We start from the raw sequence: 26,005 nt of genomic DNA on the forward strand, positions 1-26,005 counted from the left end.
ACAGACTGACTTTCAGTGGGTTGATGAGAGCGCTTCTCTCCCAGAGGACATTGCACTGGTGTCTACGACAGCAGCAGAATCAGACAAAAAAAGCCACACACAACTACTGGGGAAACCACACTGGAGAGGGGGGTATAAGGGTGGAAAGAACAGAAGACGGGAGCAGATCACGTGAGATGGATGTGCCTGTGCTTTGAAAAATTTCGAGTGGCTGCTCCAAGGCATGCAGAGTGTTCTTATCAATGCATGTGCTGTTTGGACTCAATGACGAATGCCTTGCAAACCTTAGGGAAGCCACAGTCCCATCCAGCAAATTCCCACCATGATATCCATGACCTTGAAGACATCACCTCACTGTATAGCTCAGTTCTTGAAAAATCACAAACGGCAGGGTTGGTTGACCAGATGTATGAAACGCTGAACCTAGGAAGGACCTGGGACAACCCTGTTAGGTAGAATGTTTACCCCCTTCCCCTGTAGCATCTCTTTTACATATTCCAAAGTTTATCCTTTCTGGGAAGAAACTCGCTTGCTTGTGACTTGAGGTGTCACCTTCCCTTGAAAGCTAAACTCTTGACTGTGTACCTGCCTTCCCACCTCAGCCCCCTCACTATGGCTCAGAAAAGCCTGCAGTCTGGCTACCACTCCACTTGTGGAAGCGAACTCTCAGCTCCTGGAGAGGGTGATGGTGAGACAGTCTGGCTTTGGAGTCACATGAGCCTGGAGTTCAAGTCTTTCACCAGTTACAGGGCTTTAGCCTCTTCAGTGGTCTCTTACGATGCTGTGGACAGCTGTAAACTGAGGACAGGAATAGAACCCACACCATTCCCACGGGGATGATGGGAAGATCAAATAAGATAAATTGCACCTGTCATCTATAATTAAATAAACACTCGCTATTATCCAAGGTCACCGATAAAACTCCACTCTCCCAAATCCAGGCACCTTTCTGCAAGTCTCTTTCCCAAGTCAGCCCCACACCCTGACATCCAATAGGAAGACCTGGAAATCTCCCTTCCTGACAACAAAATCTACCTGATTCTCCACCTTTCTGATGGCACCCTCCTCTCTGGCTTTCTCAATGGTCCCCTTTCTACCCCCACCATCTCCAATAGGCCCCACATGTCATTTTATTCCTCTTCCATCTCTTTGATTTCCCAAAAGGAACTAAGAACATTTTAAGGAATTATGGAAAGAACTGCTCATTTTCATGGGTCTCTTTTGTTGTCATTTTCCACTCTAGGTTTCTTATAAAAGTAATGAGGCAGTCAGACTTGCATATATTTAAAAACCTAAATTATTCTGATTTCTCAATGTGGAGACGTCAAAGTGTTTCACATGATCTACAGTTTAATTAGTGGCAAGTGAGACTTTTATCACATTACACTTGAGAAAACTATGACTCAGAGACGAAATTAGTTTTCTAAGATCACACTACTTTTTTTTCCCTAAGATCACACTACTTTTAATGTAAGGAGATACAGGAACTGAACTCAGTCTTTGGTCAGGGAACATGGTCTAATTCCAGTAGTTTCTGTCTTAATAAACCCTTGGATCCTGTACTAATTCCAACGGAGACTGAGAAAGAACTACTGCCAATATTGTTCTACTCCCCAGATCCCTGCCTTGAATCCTGCACAACTTCTGTAACAGAACAGAATAGGAAATGGCAACTCACTCCAGTATTTCTGGGAAATCCCATGGACAGAAGAGCCTGGCGAGCTACAATCGTTGGGGTTCCAAAGAGTCCGACATGACTGGGCGACTAAACCACCAGCACCACCAATGGAGACTGAGACTACTCTGAACACTGCTTTGCCTCCTCCCATCCCCACACCCAAAATAACCAGCCGATCGATTTCCAAGTCCTCCATGCAAACCTCCTCATTGGTTCTGAAAGGACAAGACAGCAGATTGTCTAGTGAAAAGCATCCAGCACCTCTCTGAAAGGTTTCCATCCAGGGAGCAGAAAAACAGGGATCTTCACTACCTTCAGCTGAAAAATTTGAAATTATTAGAATAGGAAGATCTAAAACTAAACTATATATATATATATATATATATATATATATTTTTTTTTTTTTTAAAGGCAAGAGCCCAAATTAAGAAAATAGGTGAACGCTTCTCTACAGAACAAGTATACAGAGATCCTTCAGGTCACGAATGGCCTCTGCCCACAGCATCTCCTGGTCCTCTGTGATGCTCACTCTTGCCCTTTGCCACACCTGGCTGTACCATAACCTGGCCCGCTGAGTCCTAAGCCAACCTGCCTCCTCCTTCTGTCCTAACATCTCTCCATGAGGCCTGAAAACCCAGGGCTGCTCTTGGATCCACACCTATCTTCATCCTCAGCATCCTCTTCCAGAGATATGTCTCCTCTCCATTCCAACCACTATTCTCATCTAAACTGTCTACTGCAGTCTCTCCTCCGTGATTGCTTCCCATCACCATGAGAAAGACCCCCTTTAAATATCAAGTCCACCACGCTCCAAGTCCTTCCCAAGGAGTTCAACTGTGCCTCATGCCACAAAAGCATCCACGGAGGTTAGTCAGCCAACCAGTTTTGCAGACTGTGCTCTGAGCAGTCCCTTCAAGAGCTTCTAGGAGGAGAGGGAGGCACCAGGGTTGGCTGGGAGAGCCCTTGACTTATTCCCTGCTTCCAGAGCAGTTCCGATTCCATCTGTTGAAAGTTCAGGTGGGTTGCTTGCATGGGTTTTCAGTTCATTAAGGTTTAAAAACTGAAGGTCCCTTGCAACCCATGAAAAGTTCACTCCAGTATCAGCCCTGACAGGTAGTCATTCAGCCTATCTGTGGACAGCAACAGGGAGCATATTGTTTGGTAAGCCAGCTCAAGTCACTGTTGGATTCGAGAGCTCTATCAGAAAAATCTGCTGACTTCCCTGGCAGTCCAATGGTTAAGACTTCGCACTTCCAACGCAGGGAGCGCGGGTTCAATCCCTGATGGGGGAACTAAGATCCAGCATGCTGTGCAAGGCGGCCAAAAAAAAAAAAAAATTCTGTTGAGCCAATATCTGCTTTTCTGTAACTCCCATCCAGAGGTCTGCACTCAGAACTAACAGAGACCAGACCCGCTCTTTACCAAGTGACTGTACAGGCTGTCCTTGATTATATTTTCTGTAAGAGCACCAATTCTTTGATTTGGAAGCAGTCTACAGTTTGCAAGTATTCATTTCTAATCCATCCAACCTACATGCCTTCTATTCCCCATGTGCCCTCACTCAGGCTCCTGCTCTAATGAAGCTGGAAAGTTTCCTGACTTCTCATTTCCGACTCTTTTCAACCCCATGGACTGTAGCCTGCCAGGCTCCTCTGTCCTGGAATCCTCCAGGCAAGAACACTGGAGTGGGTTGCCATTCCCTTCTCCAGGGGATCTTCCCCACCCAGGTATCAAACCCAGGTCTTCTGCATTGCAGGCAGATTCTTTACCATCTGAGCCACCAGGGAAGCCCTACCCAATGAAGATCAAATAGCAAGTCTGACCTCCAGACCTTCACATATGATGCTCCTGGTGGTGGAGGATGTCCACCAATTTACTGGTGTGTCCCCCCAGGCCTGGCTCGGAGCCCACGACTTCCAAGAGGCCGAGAGGCACTGAGGGAGGTGATGAGGCACAGGTTCTGGAGCTGGACTCACCTGGAATCAAATCCCAACTCCATAAGGCAGTGCAACTCTGGGAAAATCACTCAACATCTCTGTGCCTCCACTGCTGCTGAGGCAAAACGGAGACAGCCTGCCCATCATGAGAAGGACGAAGTAGGAAATAACTGAAGCTGAGAGCATGGCAGGAGCTCCAGAATGTCAGCTACACCCCTCTGTTTTATCCATTTCTATCCTTACTGATCGTGGCCTTGGGACATTTTCTGAAACACAGATGTGCTCTGGTGACGTGCCATCTAGTACTGCTCTCTCCTAGGCTTCTTATTCGAATATTTCCTCAGATAGCCAGTTACCGCCACACAGGTAGGGCTCAGTTCAAGTAAAAGATGGCTCACTTAGTAAACAGCGTATACTCCAACATCAGGGGGTATGGAGGCTCCAACATCAGGGGATATGGAGGCAGCATTTCTGCACATATTATGTGGTCATTAGGCCTTGGGTCTCCCAGTTTCCGGGAAGCTATTTCCCGAGGAAACAAACAGCATGCAGATAACAGACTGCCTAAATGGCCCATGAAATATCCTAAGAGTGGGCCAGCATGCTCTGAATATTCTTTCCTAGTTAAAACTTTAACTCAATCAACTATACTGCAATGAAAAAAAAATAATTAAAAGAAGAATAGTATTTATTCAGGTATGTTAAAAAAAAAAAAGAAAAAAACTTCAACTTTAATTGAAGGAAGACTGGGAAGAGCTTGTTTTAACAGCAAATTTTCATCCCTAGTTACTACATGCTCCTGCCTAGTCACCCAGTCACGTCTGACTCTGCGACCCCATGGACCATGCCAGGCTCCTTTGTCCATGAGACTTCCCAGGCAAGAATACTAGAGTGGGTTGCCATTTCCTTCTCCAAGGGATCCTCCCGACCCAGGGATCCTCCCGACCCAGGGATCCAACCCACGTCTCCTGCATTAGCCGGCAGATACTAATCCACCAGGGAAGCATACGTATAAGACAAACTTTCTCTGTAGAAGAAACCTGCCTAGTCTATTCAGTTGTATATATGCATAGGACTATGAACTCAGATCTTAGGTGTTTTGACAAACAATAAAAAGTAATGTATGAACATCTCAGTAAAATCCTTTACCCAATTCCAGACAACCTGGGGAATGAACTTTGAACCGCTCTACAGAAACATTCAATGAACACTATGCAGCCATGAGCCACAGCACTTGGGAAAGCCTACCAGCCTCCTCCATGTTCCCAGACAGATGCAAGGAGATTTATATTCAAAAGTTAAGTTGTGTTTACTTCCGATGAATCACCTACCTTCTGCTGAAGGAAAAATGTCTCTCTGAGGGACACATTTCAGGTACTAAGCAAGCCTACATCATAGCAGGATTTCGCTCTGTGCCCTCTCCTGGGATGGAATTAACACACACGGCTGCACCTATGAGGAAAGCTCTGACTTGCTCCCCCGTGTCAATGTGGGGCCTGGCCACATGGAAGACACTGTCATTGGTGACGGGGCTGCAGATGACCTTTACTGCCGAGAATACCACGTGCCATCAATTCGCACATTGATGGAATTGTGAGGGGCACATTCCTCACATTTCCCTACCCCCGAAGTAAGACGTGCCTTCCGGCCAATTCTGTGTGTCAGGATTTCATTGCAAGCAGTTTTCCTTGCTTAGAGATAAAAAAAAATAAAGGTACATCTTACAATCCTTGGTACCTAATAGTCATTGCTTCTGGTGGATATGTCTGAGCAAAGTCAGCTGAAAAGTGAACATTTGTTACTCCATTTTTATTTCTCCATTAACTGAGATTATGAAATTTAATCTGCATTCTAACCCTCCACTCCCTCCCCATATATTTATTTATGCATCTGCTTGGTCAACAAATACTCATCTATCTATGCAGTGATCAAATATGTATTAATTATCTGTTTTGTACCAGTGACTAAGCTAGATGCTGTGAAAATATTAATAGCAGTAAATATGATAGAGTTGTACTTAAGACTGTAAGTTGCACTTAAGAGGATTCTTCAAAATCACATATTTGTGGAAGTTACACTTTTCTGACTAAACAAGAATAATCAGAATGTAGGCCCTAAAAAAAATCCAAACAGTGGGAAATTGGATATAACGAACAAGATTTTTTCAATTGCAAGAAAAAAATAATTTTTTGAAAGTAATCTAGTGGAAACCCATAGGTTAAAAAGACTTGAGACATATACAAAAATCACAACATGCGAATTTCATATGATTTTGATTCAAGTGATCAGACTGTATAAACACTATGAAACTTATGAGACAAATTAGAAATTTTTAGCACTGGATGGATGGATATTTGGTGATATTGAAGAATTACTATTAATTTTGTCAGATGTAATAATGATTCTGGATTATTTTTAAAGAGCATTTATCTTTTAAAGATATTTATTGTAGTAGTTGTGAAAGAAATGATGTTTGGAATCTGCTTTAAAATACTGGGCTGAACCATATGAAATTATTTTTGCAAGTCAAAAATGGTTGAGTATCTGCAATTTCATGCATATAGGAAAGTGGACAGAGGTACTAATGTAATAAAATGGTCATGAGCTGATTGATGTTGAAAGCGGGGTGACGGTCTATGAAGTACATTTGACTCACTTGCTTCCTTCCTGTGTGTATAAAATTTTTCCATAATAAAAAGTTAAAATAAGGCCTATACTGTGCTATATTTAAAGTAAGTCACCAACTAAAAATACTGAAAGTGGAAACTAGAGGTCTCACTGCTGAAACACTCTAGCTAAAATGTTTCTTTTCCATTGTAGAAGTAAATGTGTCTGAAATTTTAACAATTTACCTAAGTTTTCCCCTCTAACTACCTTCACAAGTCAAACTGAAGTATATTTTTTGTGTGTGTTTTTCTGACTATTCTGACTCAGTGGTTTGCTTTTAAACATTGTGCTGTCTAGATAATTCGGATTTTCCTTCAACAGTTATTCTGGAGTAGAAATCAGAGTACTTGGCATCACTTTTAAGTTCAGTTCTAAGTTACCACGTGAACTTGGCCACATATCCTGCTGCCCTTGGGTCCGTGTCTCTCAACCCTCTCACGCCACCCATCTCTGCATCTGCAAAGAGGGTGCGCTGAAGCAGACCATCGTCTCTGCAATGGTCTACGGGCCCCGACTGTAGAGTCTGATCTTTGCTTAGCAACTGAAGCTCATCTTCAGTTTCTCATGGGATATTTGGCGATTCTCTGGCTTTTGAACAAGGGCCGCCAATCAACACACAAAGACCCTCACGGGGTAGGGGGTTTCAGACTACACAACCGACCGAAAAGCTCACACACACAAACACATCCCTACGGAAGACCTTTGGGAGTTATGAAAGCTAGTTCGATATTGAGATCCACACAAATACAGGGCTTGAACAGACCACAAACTAATAGTCTATCAAGGGAAAAAAAAATATATATATATATACACACACACATAAATAGATATACACACACATATAAATGTGTGTGTGTGCATACGTGTTCGGTCACTCAGTCACGTCCAATCCTTTTGCAACCCCGTGGACTGTAGCCTGCCAGGCTCGAGGGGCCTGGTGGGCTACTGTTCATGGGGTCACAAAGCATCGGACATGACTGAGTGACTAAGCACACACATATATACTGCACATACACATATAAATGTAGGTATTTAACATAAGTTTATAATACCTAATATATTTTAAAATAGATTTAATGGCCTGAAAATATACTGGATATTATCAGATAGTAGCAGGTTGCTGGAGCTTAGCTGGAGCTAAGTGACCAGCTGGCAAGAGTTGCGGGGGCCAGATGGAGGCCTGAGACTGCCAGGCTCAGCGTGGATTTGTGAGTTCATTCATAAATCGCTCAGGGAAATTGGATGAAGCACGGGAGGTGTGTGTACCTGAGCCTACAAGCGGGCACATGCCAAAGAGGAGACATGAAAAGCACAGAAATCACAACAGCAAAGGAAGCAAGATTAAATACTTCACAGAGACCACATCGCATGTTTTCATGAGACAGACTATGAATCACTAGTATGATCACGACTTTGGCCTCCTCTCTGCACAAAGATTACCTTGATGTGCTTCACTCTGTCTTCTTTTTCTGTCTTTGGTTTCTTTCCTGTGGCAACAAAAACAGTTCGAGATTAATCCCAGAAGAACAGACAGACATTTCCCCTATGTTAAATTCTTTCTGAAACTCTTGGTGCATTTATTGCTGTAATCTGTAGATGCTTAAGATCCCAAACGTTTCTTTTCCTTTCTTTGGGGGCCCTGAGAGTCATTTTACCCAGCCAAGTAAGGGCAGAATTAACATCCACAATGGGAACAAGGGTTGTATCCTTGTTGTGGCTACTATTGTGGAAATCAAGAAATCACAAAGGCGCTATTTAAGCAACGGTTGTTTTAGCCAGTAAATATCTTTATCTACCTTTCTTAGAAGGTCGCTCAGACATGGGCAGCATCCGGTAGACTCTGAAGGCATTGTTTCCTTTCTTTATGCTTTTGTCTTTGACTTCCTCGATGTCAGGCAATGAGTTCATGGCACATCGGAAATTTGCCTTCCACGTTTTCGGGTCGGGTTTATCTATTCCTGGTTGATGCTTTCCTAACAAAATAGTCGAAAGAATTAAGGTTAAGAAAAAAAAAGAAAAAGAGAGGGAAAATTATTTCCAGAGTAAAAATTTCTGGAAACAGGATTGCTGGCGGGTTGTAGAGAGAATGCTTTTCATTCCAGGCCACGCCTACAATGAACAAATGTCCTGGTTTGTTCCAAGCTGAGAAGGTTCTTGGGATGTGGGAATTTTAGTTTTAAAACACAACAGTTCCAGGGCAAACTGGGACAGACTGGTCACCCTGGGTCTACAAAATAGCTTGAGAGAAAATAAGGGTAGAAATCAAAGTGAAAAATCAAGGTAAGGAAAAGAAAAAGCTAGAAGGCCAGGAAGGTTTCTTTGGTGGCTCAGCTGGTAAAGAATCTGCCTGCAATGTGGGAGACCTGGGTTCAATCCCTGGTTGGAAAGATCCCCTGGAGAAGGGAACGGCTACCCACTCCAGTATCTCCCCAGATCCCCTGGAGAATTCCATGGACTGTATAGTCCACGGGGTCGCAAAGAATCAGACACGACTGAGTGATTTTCACTTCACTTCACTTCACTTCAGGAGGCCAGGAGACCAACAAGCATGGGTCACTGGAAGGTCTCTTTTTCAATTGATTCTCAAATAAACAGCTCCCTGGTTAAATTATATTATAAATAAATAGCTACATAAATAAACAGTAAATAAATAATAAAAAAATAAATAGCTAAATAAATAGTAAGTAATAAAAAATAAACAGCTAAATAAATAAATAGTAAGTAATAAGAAATACATAGCTAAATAAACAGTAAAAGAAACAGCTCTTTAGTTAAATTTTATTATAAATAAATATAATCTCGACTACCTTTGGGGGAGATAATTCAACCAAGGTTTGCAGCTCCAGAACAAATCAGTTCTACATCCCCCTGATACACACCTGGGGAACTTCATCAGAAAACCACATTTATATGGCTGAGTTCCTTCATTGTTCACCTGAAACTGCCACAACATTGTTAATCGGATATACCCCAATAAACAATGTTTTTGGTGTTAAAAAATTAAAAAAAAAAGAAAACCACATGTCCAGGAAATTTAAAGACTCAGTTTCTATGGAATGGGTAGAGCATCACTTCTGAGTGATGAAGTCTATACCTCACATGTCCTGGATGTGTCTGGAGATAAGTCACAGGTTTACCAGCACTAGCTTCGTGAAACCATAAGCCATGGCATTCATACATGCAGTAAAAATAAAAAGAAACAATAGCTAACAGTCTATCATATAACTGATATTTGCCAAGAGAGTAGAACTTAAATATTCTCAACCAAAAAACAAAGTACCCTTTAAATACCCTGCAATTTCATTTGTCAGTTTTACCTTGATTTTTTAAAAAGCATGAAACCAACCAAAAAAAAGCAACAGTGCCGGCCTCTGGAGATGATGCGGGATTCATACCTGTATGGATGGCCCAGTTTCTGAAGAGGGGTGCATCTTTTTCCACATCCCACCCATGTCTAGCAGCATGCATCCAGGGGATCTGAAAAATCTTCTTTTCCTAAAAAAAAAAAAAAAAAATTAATAAGAGCCGCAGACAAGGGTTTCAGGCCATCATTGCAGAGAGTTCTAGCTCGTTTTAGCTAGTAAGACTCCCCATTAAGTAAAAATCACTGGGTTTGCTGAATATCTATGGTAAACCAAACCCATTTCCTCACTATGACCCAAAGCTTGACAGTCTACCAGGTGAGATTGAGAGGCAGGTGGAGTCTGTTAGGCTAGAAATAAATGTCAAGGTCAAAAGTGATGATCCGGGAAATGCCAATGTGTTTCATTATCTGTGCCTCCTTTTTTACAGGACCACAGGTAACTGGCCACTGACTGAAACGTCTATAGCTTAGGATTTAATCCTGTCACTTGGTAAAGAGGAACTCCAGCTGTCTTAGGTAAATTAAATATCAGGCAACTCTAGCATGGAAACATGTACACGAACATATGTAAAACAGACAGCCAGTGGGAATTTGAGGCGTGAAGCAGGGAGCTCAACCTGGAGCTCTGGGAGAAACTAGAGGGGTGGGATGGGCTGGGAGGTGGGAGGCAGGCTCAAGAGGGAGGAGACGTGTATATACCTATGGCTGATCCATGCTGATGTACGGTAGAAACCAACGCAATATTGTGATTATCCTTCAATTACAAATAAAGATATTTTTAAAAATTAGGCAACTCTCCAAAGCAACACTCATTTCACTGCGAAAGGGAAGTTGGGGTGTGTGAGGCCACTGTCAGAGACTGAGTATCTCAATCTGCTCATGAAGCCAACAGAAATGAAAGATTTTGTTTTATGGACTTCCCTGGCGGTCCAAGGGTTCAGTTCAGTTCAGTCGCTCAGTCGTGTCCGACTCTTTGCAACCCCATGGACCGCAGCACACCAGGCCTCTCAGTCCATCACCAACTCCTGGAGTTTACTCAAACAGGTTCAGGGGTTAGGACTCGGTGTTTTCATTGCGGGTGGGTGTGGGGACGGCACAGGTTTGATTCCTGGCTGGGGAAATAAAGATCCCGCATGCCAGATGGCGTGGCCGAAAATACACAAATATAATAAAACAAAATAGAGAAGTTAAAAAAAAAAAAACTTAAAAAGATTTTGTTCTAATCCCTATGTGTCTACTACCTGGCCTGAGGAGAAAGCAACAAATATAAACAAAGATGTACCAGTTATATGAGGATGATACTCCTTTCTGAAGAAAAGTCCCTTAAGTACAGTTCTTGTCATAGAAGACCTTCTCCATCTCTCTTACATCCCAACTCAAAACTGCTTAAATCAACCCTGGCAAGCATATGACTAGAAACTAGTGCTTTGGAGCCAAAACAGTAAAACTACTTATGTGAAACTCAGTTCACTTTGCATGTTCACACACTCTCAGTTTTGGTTCTTCCAAGACCCAAAAGAGCTGGGTACATGTTACTATTTCCGCTTTACAGTTAAAGAAACTGAGGAACAGATTTAAATTATCCATTCAAGGAACTCACGGTAATATTAGTAAATAACCAAATTCAAAACCTAGGTCATGTGACCCCATATTCAATCACTGGCTCACACTGCCAGCTGTCTCCCAGGGTTTAGATTTACATTTCCTGACCTACAACAGATCCACTGACTTGGATTCCATGGAGATTAAAGACTAAGAAAACTGGATTTTTTTAAACCTCTCAAGGTAGGTCTGATCATTTCTAGGGATGGGGAAAAAAAATCTCTGCACAATACACCGGAGCAGGAAAGTAAATGTCAGGAGGGATTTTCCACCACTTTGGTTTCACACAATGAAAGATACAAATGGGCCCCGCCAACCCAAAAGGGACCTGGTGCCTCCCCACAGAACCAGTCACAAAGCTGGAACTAAAAATATGTCAGAACATTTGAGGGTTCCCCAGAACTGCTAGAGGGGAAAATTCCATGTATATAAAACGTAGTCAATAAAGAAGAACTGAAAGTGAGAGGTTTTTCATAAAACCCTCCATGTTCATGCTGTATCATCCACTGAGAGAGGGCAGGGTTTCAGGTTGGCCAGTTTCAAAAGGACAGTGATCTGAAGAGGGTTGAGTGAAACTTTATTTTTTACGGTCGATGAATATCAGAGCGCAAAATCACTCAGTGCAGTTTTTAACATTCCCAGGGGGAAAAAAAAAAAAAAAACCCATAAATTTAGCTCTGAAAGAACTTTTCCTGAAGTACACAACCAGAATCTAAAGGTTTATGCTTAAAGATACAGACCCTTAAAGAATCAGATTCTTGTACTTTTTTCTAGATCAAAGGAGATCTGGGGTGATACAATCTGACATCAATCTCCTGAGACACAAAATTGATTCTGATAAGTAGATCTTTTCAAGCGTGTGTGTGCGTGCAAGCACACACAACTTAGTGTTTCAACAACAGCAACAAACATACACAAACACACCTCCAAACCTAGTCTCCCAGAAATCATGCCCAAATCATGAAACCATGAAAGTACTGACCGAACCTAGCAATCATCCACTCCAGTGTTCTTGCCTGGAGAATCCCAGGGACGGGGGAGCCTGGTGGGCTGCCATCTATGGGGTCGCACAGAGTCGGACACAACTGAAGTGACTTAGCAGCAGCAATCATCCACCATGAATCCCCTTGAAATGGGCAAAGGACCTGAACAGACATTTTTCCAGGGGGGCGGCACACACCGTGTATGGAAGGACTGAACCCAGCAGCAGAGTCCACTTGTATTTCCATATGTAGAGACCTCTGCCCACCTGTAGGCAGGAGAGATAAGCCCAGTTCAAGTTGAGAAAAACATCTGAGATAATTTTGAGCAACGCAGAACAAACGTACCTTGGCCCCAAGCGGAATCTAGCCTTCTTACCTCCCACGGCTGCTTCACTCCCCCAATATTTATAAGATGTTCCAATGCCGCTCGCTACTTTTGTTTGGACTTCTCACTGTGTTCTGAGATGGCCTGATATTTACACAAGTACAAGCCTGCTTTCAAAGTGCAGAGCAGGAAAAGGTCGGAATTACCCGATGACCTCCAGGTCTCAGGGAGGGGGCCTTGGCGCCTGGGTCCAGGCAGACCTCCGGGGAGAAACAGGAACCTCAATAATCAGGGTGGGAATCAATCGAAGTGACGAGAACAGTGAACCTGGATGCTGCCTCCTTTCTTCCTCAAGAAACAGCCCAGGGAAACCACAAAATCAAGCATGAGGACAAATCCAGAACAGATCTGGTCTCTTCCACAAGCCAGTCGAGAGACAGCCAAAAGGGAGCAGGCATTGCTCATAGTCAGGAACTAAATACAACCTGGGGGTCTGCTGTGGCTTCTGATGGAACAAATAAATCCTAGAAAGATATCTGGGGAATAGTCAAGGTATTCTGAATAGGACGGGGTAAATGATGACTAATTATGATTAATTTTTTTTAAAATTAAGATTAATTTATGATTATCCATTTGGTAATGGTATTGTGAATCCATAAGAAAATGTTCTTGGGTCTTACAGATATACCCAGTCAGGGAGTTGCTTTAATCACCTCCCAACACAGATTTCTTAACTCTTAATAGTTGTTCAATCCAGATGTGAGTTTTAAATCTAGAAGGGAATTTGCTGCACTATTCTTTCTAGTCGTTAGATCATTCAAGCATACTATGTATATTTGCAAATACTCATAATAAACTGGCCCAAGCCACAGCCACTTTCAGGAGCTAGGTACAGTGCTGCTATGCGAACCTCCTCATCACTCCTCCAGAGGAATCCAGAATACCTGTTCCATCAGCCCCCACCCCCTCATGTATTGGAAGCAGGAGATGCAAACAAATTCAAGGCATTAATTAGCCACCTATTTATCTTCCCTGGTGGCTCAGTGGTAAAGAATCTGCCTGTTAAGCAGGAGACGCAGATTCGATCCCTGGGTCAGAAGATCCCTGGCAGAAGGGAATGGCAACCCACTTCAGTATTCTTGCCTGGAGAATTCCATGGACAGAGGAGACTGGTGAGCTCCAGTCCATGGGGTTGCAAAGAGTCAGACACGACTGAGCGACAGACTTTCATTCACTTCCCCACCCCTTCATGCACTGGAAGCAGGAGATGGAAACAAATTTAAGGCATTAATCAGTCACCTATTTATCTCTTACTGGGAATGCACTGGGTATGACGGAGTCTCCGTTTGAGAGCGATGTGACGTTGCCAGCCCAGTGTTCTTGAGTCTAATGATCTTAACAGAACAAAAACAGGGTCACCGATGTTCCTCCCCTTCAAGGAGCCATCCTTCATCCATTCATTCTCAGCACAATGTTACCTAGAGCCTCCAGCGTGGTCAGGCCTGGCACTGAGCTCTCAGCTACAGTCAAGACAGCCCTGGTATGTGGCCAGCCTGCAGTGCTTCCCCGTGAGCACCGGGAACAACAAACCCCCGAGGACAGCACAGCTTTTCTAAGAGTCACAACAGGCTTCAGCAGAAGAGAATTTGGGATGACCTCAAACCACTCAAAATACAAGTAGGGATTCTTGGGCTTATGAATGGGCAGGGAATAACAGTAGGGTCTGAGTGAAATATTTATGCAGACAGACGAATGCCAGTGAGCCTAAGTTAGCAGAAACCTATAAATAGATGCCCTGGGGAGGTGTGGGTACAGACAGGAAATGCCCCGAGGCCACCCAACATCTACAGTGACTACAGCTAGAGGGCGTTTCCGTCGGCATTGGGCCCTTAGGCAGCCCAGGAGCCGCGGGCACAGCATCGTCCTGGGAGGTGCCATCTGCTGCAGCCATCGCCCCCTCTCTGTCCTTCAGCCTCGCCCACGCCCAGCCCAGCAGATGACAAGGTGGTGGAGGTCTCCTGCCCTGCACCAGGGAAGGCACTCAGGAGCCAAGAGCCAGGTGAGTAAGGCTCCACACGATGGATTGCCTGAGAGGCCCTAAGTGTTCAGCTACACCAAGAAGAATCCATTCACTTTCTGGTCCTCTTCAGAGCCCACTGGACTGCAAGGAGATCAAACCGGTCAATCCTGAAGGAAATCAACCCTGCCAATTCACTGAAGGGCTGATGCTGAAGCTGAAGCTCCAATCCTTTGGCCACCTGATGCGAAGAGCCGACTCATTGGAAAAGACCCTGATGCTGGGAAAGACTGCAGGCAGGAGGAGAAGGGGATGACAGAGGATGAAATGGTTGGATGGCTTTACCGACTCAATGGACATGAATTTGAACAAACTCCGGGAGATAGTGGAGGACAGAGGAGCCTGGAGTGCTGTAGTCCATCCAAGGGTTTGAAAAGAGTCGGACACAACTTGGTAACTGAACAACAAAATCCAAAGTACACAGACAGAGGGGTTGGAGGAAAAGGTATCTCGGTGGACAGCCCCAGTTAAGACGTAGCTCTGAGAGGGGGTATACGCTTCCTTGGACTGTCATAACAAACTGCCATCCACTGAATGGATTAGCACCATAGAAATGGATCCTATTATTTTTCCGGAGGCCAGAAATCCAAAATCGAGACATCAGCAGGGCAGTATTCCCTCCAAAGGCTCTAAGCAGGATCCTCCTTGCCTCTTCTGGCTTCCAGTGAGTCCAGGTGTTCTTGGCTTATGGCTGCAGCACTCTAGTCCCCACCTCCTTCTCCATGTGGCCTTTCCCTCTGTGGGTGTGTCTCCTCATCTGTGTCTTTTTTTTTATTTTTATGCAGACCATTATTTTAAAGTCTTCACTGAATCTGTTACAATATTGCTTCTGTTCTGCCTTTTGGTTTCTTGGCTGCTAGGCATGCGAGCTCTTGGCTCCCTAACCAGGGATTGAACCTGCACCCCCTGCATGGGAAGGGGAATTGTCTTAACCACTGGAACGCCAGGAAAGTCCCTCTCCTGTGTCTTATAAGGACGCTTGTCACTGGATCAGCCCACCAGATAATCCAGAAGGATTTCATCTCGACATCCTTAAGTTAAGTACATCGGCCAAGACCCTTTCTCCAAATAAGGTCACAACCACAGGTTCTGGGGGTTAGGATGTGGACATATCTTTGAGGGGGTTACCATTCAACCTACTACAGACAACAACAAACTGCAGTGTATTAAGAACCCACTTGCAGGAGACATGGTGATGTTCGAAGCAAGCCACAGTGTCAAGCTAGCCAAAACGGTGGGTGGGTTTTGAAAAGGAAAAAGCAAAGGCAAACAACTGACTTCTCTTAAGAAATCAGGAACATTTGCTTTAATTTCACATCCTAAATCAATATAGGCAATAGTACCAGTTCTTCAAAATATAATCCTCCTAAACCTACGAGCCTTGGTTTCCTTGTCTGCAAAATGACAAAAAAATCTAGCTAATGACTTGTTAAAACTCAACATTCAGAAAACTAAGATCATGGCATCTGGTCCCATCACTTACTTCATGGCAAACGGATGTGGAAACAGTGCAAACAGTGACTTTATTTTTGAGGGTTCCAAAATCATTGAAGATGGTGACTACAGCCATGAAATTAAAAGACGCTTGCTCTTGGGAAGAAAAGTTATGACCAACCTAGACAGTTTATTAAAAAGCAGAGACATTACTTTGCCAACAAAGGTCTGTTTAGTCAATAGTCATGTATGGATGTGAGAGTTGGACTATAAAGAAAGCTGAACGCCAAAGAACTAATGCTTTTGAACTGTGGTGTTGGAGAAGACTCTTAAGAGTCCCTTGGACAGCAAGGAGATCCAACCAGTCCATCCTAAAGGAAATCAGTCCTGAATATTCATTGGAAGGACTGATGCTGAAGCTGAAACTCCAATACTTTGGCCACCGGATGCGAAGAACTGACTCATCTGAAAAGACCGTGATGCTGGGAAAGATTGAAGGCAGGAGGAGAAGGGGACAACAGAGGATGAGATGGTTGGATGGCATCACTGACTCTGTGGACATGAGTTTGAGTAGACTCTAGGAGTTGGTGATGGACAGGGAGGCCTGGCGTGCTGCAGCCCATGAGGTCGCAAAGAGTCGGACATGACTGAGCGACTGAACTGAACTGATGACTTGTTTCTTTGGAAGAGGCTAATTACAAAGCCCCTCCAGGATACAAACCTACAACACTACAGACACAGCAAGGCTGGAAAAGTATATTGTTTGCCCTAAGACCTTAAAATATAGGACAGGTCATTTGAAGTGAGCATATGCTTTACTTAAAATATTTCTGTTTACTTCTATGCCATCTTGTTTCAGAAGGGACTCATTTAAATCAATACATTCAAATCCAATACACCATTACATTTAAAATAAATGAAAAAAATAGGTAAACGAGAAAGAAGAAAAAAAAGAAATAAGATTGAAAGATATGAGAAGATAAAAATGAAGGAAGGAGTAATATTCATACAAAAATTATGCTGCAATATTTTGTACACTTGTTAGGAGCGGCCACAATCTGGCTGTCAGCTCTCCACACGTGATGCAAAGGTAAAGCCTGACCTGCTAAATTATTCATCGTGTCCTTAAGATTAAAAACACAGGGGGAGGTAGAAGAGGAAAACGCCACTTGCTCAGAAGAACCGTAATACTCCTGGTAGTGGGAGAGAAATCTCTCTTGGGCTGTCTTAAAGAAAGCATGATGTAGTCATTGCTTTTCTAGATTATAACTGAACGTTTCCAGGAGTTCTTTATTTTTACATCCAATGGCTTCCTGATTCATCCCCTAAGAGTCAGGATCAACTAAACTGAGAATTTTGAGGTTGATAAAAGTAAGAAAGTATTTATGTACATATGTGGGAGGGGGTTGTAAATGACAGAATACTGCTTTTTTCGGACAGGTAGGCACACAAACAGGGTTTCATAATAAAGTAAAGCATTTTTAAGACAAAAACAAAAGTTTTCTTTACGTAGAGAATACTGGAAAGAAAATCAATATGCTCCTTTCCCAATAGAAAGCCCTAGAATTTCCATGTCCTCCAACCCTAGAAAACCAGAAGCAAGAAAGAATATTCAGAGATGGAGAAGGGTAAGAAGCACTTAATAGAAATACAGTGAGAAGCTTCCCACAACAGTCATACATGAGACCAGAGCCTTAACTCAGGGTTGAGGCTACAGTCTGAAGTGATGACAAATCTTCTTTTTACGATTCTTTGATATTTTCATAATCATTTTTGCTTGGTTGGCTTTTGTAATAAATCAGCATAATATTTTGAAAACAAAGAACAACTTTACTTGCAGCAGTCCACACGCAGCTGCTTTTAGTAGGGATCTCTCTCACACAGACACACGCACTCACATACATACATGTACACACACACACACATGCACACACTTACCTTGCTAAGCCACTTCAGCCCTGGTATCATATTTGAGTTGATCTGTTCTTCCAGCCACGGGCGCATACGCATCCTTTCCACCGGCATGGTGTCCTTCTGCAGAAGAGCAAACACAACATCAGGCATTTCTGCTGCTCACTGTCATGTCCGCAGATGAGGTCTGACACCATGCCTGACGACCGTATGCTCCTCTTCCTCAAAATCACACAGCTTATGTGTACCCTGGGGCCGCGGGGCTACGAGAGCGTATTAGGGGCTTTGCCCTGGAGCATCCTGCCCCACTCATTCCCGAGGGGCTGTCTCTGTGGGGCGATGGTGAGTGAGGACCACACCTGCTCTCAGCTAAGAGGATCCCATGATGCAGAAACTGCAGCCAGAGGGCTTGGATACCTAACGCTGGGTTTTGCGCATGTGTGCTCCGTTGCCGCCAACTTTTTGAACCCTATGGACCGTAGCCCGCCAGGATCCTCTGTCCATGGGATTATCCATGCGAGAATACTGCAGTGGGTTGTTAACTTCCTCCTCCAGGGTATCTTCCTAACCAGGGATCAAACTCGCATCTCCTGTGTCTCTGGCATCGGCAGGCAGATTCTTTACCACTGTACCACCTGGGAAACCCTAAGGCTGGGTCTTACCCCCTCCCAACTTAGCTGTGTTTATGGCAGATACCTTCAGTGTATCAGGTACCCAGAGGACCAGTGTTTTACAAGTACCCTTGGGCATCACCTTTTTAAGAGCCAAGGGTGGACACAGTAGCCATTCCTTTGGGGTATCTGAGTTATTCACAAGCTTCAACATCCCGACACAGGCACGTATGGGCAAGGTCTTAAGGTATCAGTTCATTTGGCTCCAAGGTCTTTCACCAATTAGCCATCCCCTCCTGATGTAGCCTGTCTCCCCGCAGAGCACACCAGCCTCCTGCTCTGGCTTCAGCGTCACTTTTATGTGAAAGCATCTCTTATTCATTGTGCTCCCTTAAGGATCTTTCTTCACTGTCACCCACCCCCTCTGACCTGGGGTCACCTTTCCTCCACTAGCCCACAAAACACCTCCCCCTTGCTCCTTCCAGATGCATTTCTACAGTCTATCCCTCGCCCACCTAAATATACCCAGAGCGGGATCACTCATTCATCTTCAGCCTATTTACACACAAGTTTGCATTCAGTGCAAAAGCAGAGACAACGGCAACCAAGCCTCCAATTCCACAGGACTTCATGGACAGTGGGAGACATGACGCTCTTTTCAATCCTTGGCTGCCTCACCTATCCTTGGTTCATTTTCTCCTCCAGAAATGAGCTCTGGATATTCTGTTCCGATGACTTCGGGCTGGGATGATCACAGTCTCAGTAACGCTCTCTTCCAGCTCGCAGAGGACTTCCTGTCTCCTCCAGCCCAGCCCGCAGCTTGCACCAGAGGGCAAGCATCACTATCAGCCACCTGGAGCTGCACTCTCTGCCCGTAAAGCCTATTTCGACTCTAGAATTAAGCCTAGCCCTTGCCTTTCCCTTGGACCTTTTCCCTACTTCTGACCCACTCACTGTCACAGACACCGCCTCCTCCTTGCTCCTCTTTCCCGGCCTTGCCAATCCCAAGCCATTCTCCAAGACCCAGTCTCCGCCCTCCTCCCCACAAGGCCTCCCAGACACGCCAGCTGCACGACCCACAATGCCCACGATCTTGCACTGCTCATCGGAAAATCAAACACTGCTAGAGGGCAGCTATTCTAAGGTTGTGTTTATTCTTACTAACTCTTACCTTTTTAAACGGAAACTTCTCAGCTGTGCCCACCCTCTCGTCCTATCCAAAGAGTAAATTCACTGAGAGCAGGAACTCCAGCTCCCATAGGTCTTTGGATAATCCTACAAAACCTAAATGCACCCACAAGAGAGGTGGAATACAAGAACCAGTTCTGCAAGTCAGCCAAGATGGGGTCACCACAGCAGGCTGGCCCTGTCCACTCATCTGGTGGCCTCAGGAGTGACAGGAACCGCAGGGACACCCCAAAAAGACGTGGAACAGCCACAGGGGGCCCCCACACAGCTGCTCTGAGTGGGTCTCAAGCTGTTCCAATCGCTCACTCCTTCATCCACCCACTCAGAGGTCATCTATCAAGAGTGATGTTCCAGGAACAGGAAGGAAGGAGATGGTCCCTGCCATCTAGGGACCCCCAGTCTAGCAGGAGACAGGGGACAAGACAATTCCCACAGCCCAGGGCACCTCCTGTGTACAGAATGATAAGGAGTTGCAGAGCGTTCTGGAAGCGTGGGGGAAAGCTTGTCCACATTAGATCCACTGGGTGACCGACCATGGCAAGGGCTCTGCCCAGCTGGCCCTGCAGATCCCCGTTCTTAAAAAGATCTCAAGACACAGAGCGGGGGCAGGTAGATCCGGGCAGTAGAGAGGGGCGAGGAGGCGTGGATACGAGGTGACAAGCTCTTCTGAGTGGACAAGATGACAAGCAGAACCGCTGTGGCCCAGGAACCTCTGCAGCCCCTCCCTTAGCTTAGCAACACGGAAACACGCCCCTGCTTTCCATCGGCAACTTATAACATGCTCCTCCCCTATTTTTTATTTTTTTCACAAACGACCCATTTAGGGAAAAATGGTCACCTGAAATAAGGCAAAAAACTTTCTATCTTTAAAGCCTGTGTGGGAAAATACAATCAATCTTCATTATTCGAGGATTTCATATTTGCAAATGTACCTACTCACTATGTATATTTCTGTCATCCAAATTGATCCTTGGGGTGTTCCCTGGCTCTTCACAGACATGCCCAGAGACGCGAAAATCCTGAGTCAGCCGGTGCACACGCTCCCAACTAAGGTGAAACTGGTGACATCCTGCCTTCTTATTTCAGCTCTCACACTATAAATACGTGTCCTTTTCAGAGTCTATCCAGTGCAACATTTTTCACATTTTCCTGCTTTTTTGTTGGTGATTTTGCCATTTAAAACGGCCCCCAGAGAGGGCTGTCTGAAACGCTGTCAACCATGTCTAAGTCCAAGAAGGCTGTGAGGTGACTTTTAGAGAAAATACGTGTGTGAGATAAACTTCCTTTAGGCACGAGTTACTGCTTGTTGTCTACAAAACGTATTAAATATAGAGTCTTTAAAACAGAAGCACGTAAAACAAGATTACATATCCATGAGTTGATGAAAATGTGATCAGGAGCTCACAGGAACCTAACGTCTTTGGAGAAGAGGGAAATGCGGACACAGACACAGAGAGAGAGGGGCTTCCCAGGTGGCTCTGCGGAAGAATCTGCCATGATGCAGGAGGTGCAGAAGATGTGGGTTCGATCCCCGGGTCAGGAAGATCCCCTGGAGGAGGAAATGGCAACCCACTCCAGTATTCTTGCCTGGAGAATCCCATGGACAGAGGAGCCTGGTGGGCTACACAGCCCATAGGGACTTGCCTAGAGTCAGACACAACTGAGTGACTGATCATACACACACACACACACACACACACATACACACACACATGCTCGCACACAGAAGCCCATGTGCAGACACAGCCACGGGGGCAGACAGCCATTCGAGGACACAGGCAGAGACTGGAGTGATGCAGCCACAAGCCAAGGACTGCATGCAACCACCAGAAGCAGGAGGAGGCCAGGAACGATCCTCCCCTGGAGGTTTAAGAGGGAGAACAGCCCTACAAACACTTTAACTTGGGGCGTCCAGCTTTCAGAACTGTGAGAGAATAGATTTCTGCTGAAGTCACACGGTTTGTAGTACTGTGTTATGGCCACCCTAGGAAACTTGATGCAGAAGATGCTCTGAGTCAGGTGACAGGTCTCCTACTCTGTCTACAGTTAAGGGAAGATGAGGACAGCAGACAGTCCAAAGACCCCAGGGGCAGGAGGACCAGCTGCAGAAGGCAGTCAGCAACAGGGTGATGTCAGAGACAAGCTGACCCCATAGGCCTGGAAAATCAAGCTTAGGATTTTGGTCATCATCCCAAGAGTAAAGAGAAAACTAGAGATTTATACCAACCAATGATATTACCAGTGTTGTGAACAGTAAAGATAAGAGTTGATTATAAAACCTAGACCAGGGCTCCACCAACATTAATGCACATACAAATCTCGATTCAGGAGGTCTAGGTGAGCCCTGGGATTCTCAGTTTCTAACAAGCTCCTAGGTCACTGGACCGCACTCTTGAGAAGCAAGGCTCCAGACTCACTTGGTTCTTCTGCGAAGAGTCTGGTTCTTCTTGCTACAAAGTCTGGTCATCCCGGCAGACAGCCCGCCTCTACGAGTCTCTGTGCATCGTGTTCTGCAGTGTCATCTACCTGTTGACCCAGTCCGTTTACATACGTCCTTCTAACAAGGATGCAGCTCAGCCAAACCTCAATGTTTACAGCTCACCTAGCCAAACTCTATGGAAATCCCACATATGGAAACTATTCTAAATCTTTAGTCAGGACTGTCATAAATTATAAGCAGATTTTTAGGAAAAGCAAATACAGCAAGTATCTGATCAGAGTAGGGAAAACTCTATTATCAAGTGCTTCACTTATTTCAGGTTCCATGGTGTGTGTGTGTGTGTTTAATAGCTAGGACATTCCCGATGATACACAGTGAAAGCTAACCCTTTTACACGGAAGCACTTCCTCTTTCTTACTCGATTTTAGAGCCTAGCTCCCCCTCCCACACACTAAACAGGTAATGAATTACCAGTGGTCTTGCCACATGACCCAGAATAAAAAGGTTGCCATTTGACGTAGATTTCTCACGACTATCAGAGGCTGAATATGCATCTGTGAAAGGAAGGGAAGGTAGAACTCAACATTGATCTAAAACATGCCTACGAGGCATGTGTTTTCCAGTTTCCATCAGGGAAATTCAAGGTGCTAGCCGGGTCTTCCTTCTTTGATGCACGTTTCCCTTGGGAAGAAACACTCAGGCCACAGGAAACCGGAAGAGAGTTGAAAAAGTCAGCAGACTCAACAGGGAAGACAAAGAGGTGCTATTTTTGCCAAGAGGACCGAAATACATCAGAAACTGGGACCTTTGTGTTCCAGTTCTGACTCTGTTGTTCCTACCGTGCGTCCCTGGGTCAGTCACTCAATCTATCCAGTGGACACTGTAATCATCTAGAAAAAGGAGGGGTTTCACAAGGATATTTTCCAAGGTTATCTGTGACTCTAGGAATCCTTTTGTAACATAAAGGCTCATAACCTGATTTGTCTTTTTTTGTAAGCTTCATTTCCTGTACACTGGAACTTAAATTTTATGGTTCTATAAAACCTAAACATGGGCTTCCCTGGCGGCTTGGATGGTAAAGAATCTGCCAGCAATACAGGAGACCCAGGTTTGATCCCTGGGTCGGGAAGATTCCCTGGTGAAGGGGATGGCTACCCATTCTAGTATTCTCACCAGGAGAATTCCATGGACAGAGGAGCCTGATGGGCTACAGTTCATGGGGTGGCAAAAGAGTTGGACATGATTGAATGACTACACTTTCAAACCTAAAATATGAAGCATCTATCCTCAAGTTTGACTTTGAGAAATCAGCTAGCCTAACATCTTTGAGATTTGGAGTTGGGATCATCTTTGAAACCATGGCATTGGCTATAAATCAGTTCAGTGCATGGCAAGTATTTAGAATATTACTGGCACCAGTGCTGCTACATAAAGGCACAAGAGCTGTTCACTGTGATTCACGGGATAAACTCACATCCCCCATGAGGCTGACAATAACTCTGGTCCTGATTAGTGCCATTAACTGAGAGCTTGAATTTTAACCTAAATAACTGCAGCTTGGCTCTCAGAATAGTAGGCCACTTACTGAGCACTTCCTACATGCTGGCCATGAAAGCCAGGGTTTTCTGTGAGCTTCTCACTTCTCTTCAACCCCAGAAGGTAGGGACTTTATTACCCATATTTCAGATGAGGGGCTAGGCTGGGGAACTACCCAAGACAATCTGCTGATCACTACGGGAGCCCAGACTCTCGTTCAGGTCTGTCTGCAATGCCCAGGCTCAGAAACCCTAACATCTGCCTTCCTCTTGCTTCGGAAAACACTCAGATGGTCTTTTCACTGTTCTACTTATGGAAACTTTCCCAACCCCTCTCTGATTTGCATACCATTGACATGTTAATCATCCTAAAACACCACTTAAATCATGTTAATGTTCAGTACCAGAGACTTCTAACGTCCTTGCTGGATTTAGAGAATTAAACTCTGGGCTGAGAGAGGGGGGTTGCTTCTGACAATGGCACGGTAGGTAATTCAGACCGAACTCCCCTAGTGAATAACTAGGAAACCTGAACAAAGTGTGTTTTTTAAAATATGGTTAGAAATATCAGAGAACTAAAAAGGTGGTAAAGAATTAGGAGGGCAAGATCTTGGGGAAAGAAGGAACGCAGGAAGGTAAGCCTGATATTTGGGGCTGCTCTTCTCCAAGCCTAGGAGCAACTGCTGAACCCAGAGAGGAAGCTGCAGGGCTTGAAGCTGAGCAGGGGTGCAGACACTTCCAGTGACCAGGGGCAGAAGAACTGAAGTCAGGAGCCAGCTAGGAAAAGGGAGTCCTGGGAACTCCCCGCTCCCAAACATGAAAGTCATGTAAGGTGTAAAACGAAATGGAAATAGACTAGCCTCAAACACTAAAACCTGGCTTTGATTAATCTCAATCCTTGATCAAACTGAAATGATCTGGAACTACCAGAAGTCACCTTAACACATATCTTGAGGAAAGATAGCATTATCCTAAGATTTATATCCTATCTGGTGTTTTTCAGATACAACGGCCAGCATTCAATCAATATAGCTAGGAATCCGAGGATGAAAGACAACAAAATAGAAAACCAAGGAGAGTAGTAGACAATAGAAACGGACCAACAGGGACACACACACAGATTTTATACAGATCTAATGAACACACACACATCAGTGCTTCCAGCCATAGTCTTTAAACAACTAGGCTTAACACATTTTTTTTTGTGTGTGTGTGTGTGTTAATCACATTTTCATTTATTATTTTCAGTGGGAGAAATGTTCCATGGTAGAAGTTTTTAGAAATCTTTTCATACAGTATAGGAGTTTTACCTCTTGTGGGAGAGGGTGGCCCCTATAGAAACATAATTATTATTCTTTTTTTTTTTTTTTTTTTTTAGGCTTAACACATTTAAGGAAATAAACTACAAGATGGAAAATTTTTTTAGAGAACTGAAAACTATAAAACTGGAAATTCTACACTAAAGGATAACTACTGATACTTCAAAGTAAGAATTCAAAGGATGAGTTTACCAACAGATTAGACACCACTGGGGGAAAACGTGAACCGGAAGACAAAACAGACAAGAATGAAGCACTGAGACAGAAGAGTGGGATATGTGTAATAAAGGATCACAAATCCATAACACTGATAGATTGTATCTTAGACCTAAAAAGTTCTGGCGGTTTAGTAGCTAAGTTGTGTCTGACTCTCTTGCGACCCCATGGACTGTATGTAGCCTGCCAGGCTCCTCTGTCCATGGGACTCTCCAGGCAAGAATACTGGAGTGGGTTGCCATTTCCTTCTCCAGGGGATCTTCCCAACCCAGGAATCGAACCCGGGTCTCCTGCATTGCAGGTAGATGATTTACCGACTGAGCTATGAGGGAAGCCCAAAAGGTCTAGATATGGGTAGTTGGAAGTTCTACAAAGATAAGAGAGAAGAATGGGGTAGAAGCAATATTTCAAGAGACAGTGATCAATTACCATCTAATCACAAATTTAATACTCACTACAGATCCCGAACTGACTACTATAAATAAAGCCACACCTCCGCATATCATAGGACCTTTGATAAAAACCAAAAATATAGAGAAAAAAATCTTAAAATCAGCAGAAGAAAAACAGTTTCTTAAAAAAAAAAAAAAAGGCTCATGACCTTCAAAAAATACAAAACCCAGAAGCCTTCTAGTGACTACTCAACAGAAACCATGGAAAACAGAAGATGATGGAAAAGATGCCTTTAAAGCACCTGAAGTAGGACTTCCCTGGCGGT

The 26,005-nt window shown here is 44.3% G+C and overlaps 1 protein-coding gene across 4 annotated transcripts in view; it reads right to left on the reverse strand.

Annotated features, from left to right (window-relative positions):
- IRF2 (interferon regulatory factor 2) overlaps positions 1-26,005 on the reverse strand; it is an 82,735-nt gene that overhangs the window by 23,280 nt on the left and 33,450 nt on the right. For 3 of the 4 annotated variants that reach the window (XM_043893407.1, XM_043893408.1, XM_043893409.1), the window contains exons 2-5: positions 18,006-18,101; positions 9,678-9,777; positions 8,079-8,255; positions 7,723-7,769 (exon numbers count right to left, since the gene is read on the reverse strand). In XM_043893407.1, coding sequence (XP_043749342.1) covers positions 7,723-7,769; positions 8,079-8,255; positions 9,678-9,777; positions 18,006-18,092 — 411 coding nt within the window. In that variant the 5' untranslated portion in view covers positions 18,093-18,101. Of the gene's footprint in view, positions 1-7,722; positions 7,770-8,078; positions 8,256-9,677; positions 9,778-18,005; positions 18,102-19,267; positions 19,865-26,005 lie in introns of those variants that run through there. The other variant, XM_043893410.1, reaches the window with a different exon arrangement.

The sequence above is a fragment of the Cervus elaphus genome, chromosome 32, assembly GCF_910594005.1.
Source record: "Cervus elaphus chromosome 32, mCerEla1.1, whole genome shotgun sequence".
NCBI classification, from domain to species: domain Eukaryota; kingdom Metazoa; phylum Chordata; class Mammalia; order Artiodactyla; family Cervidae; genus Cervus; species Cervus elaphus.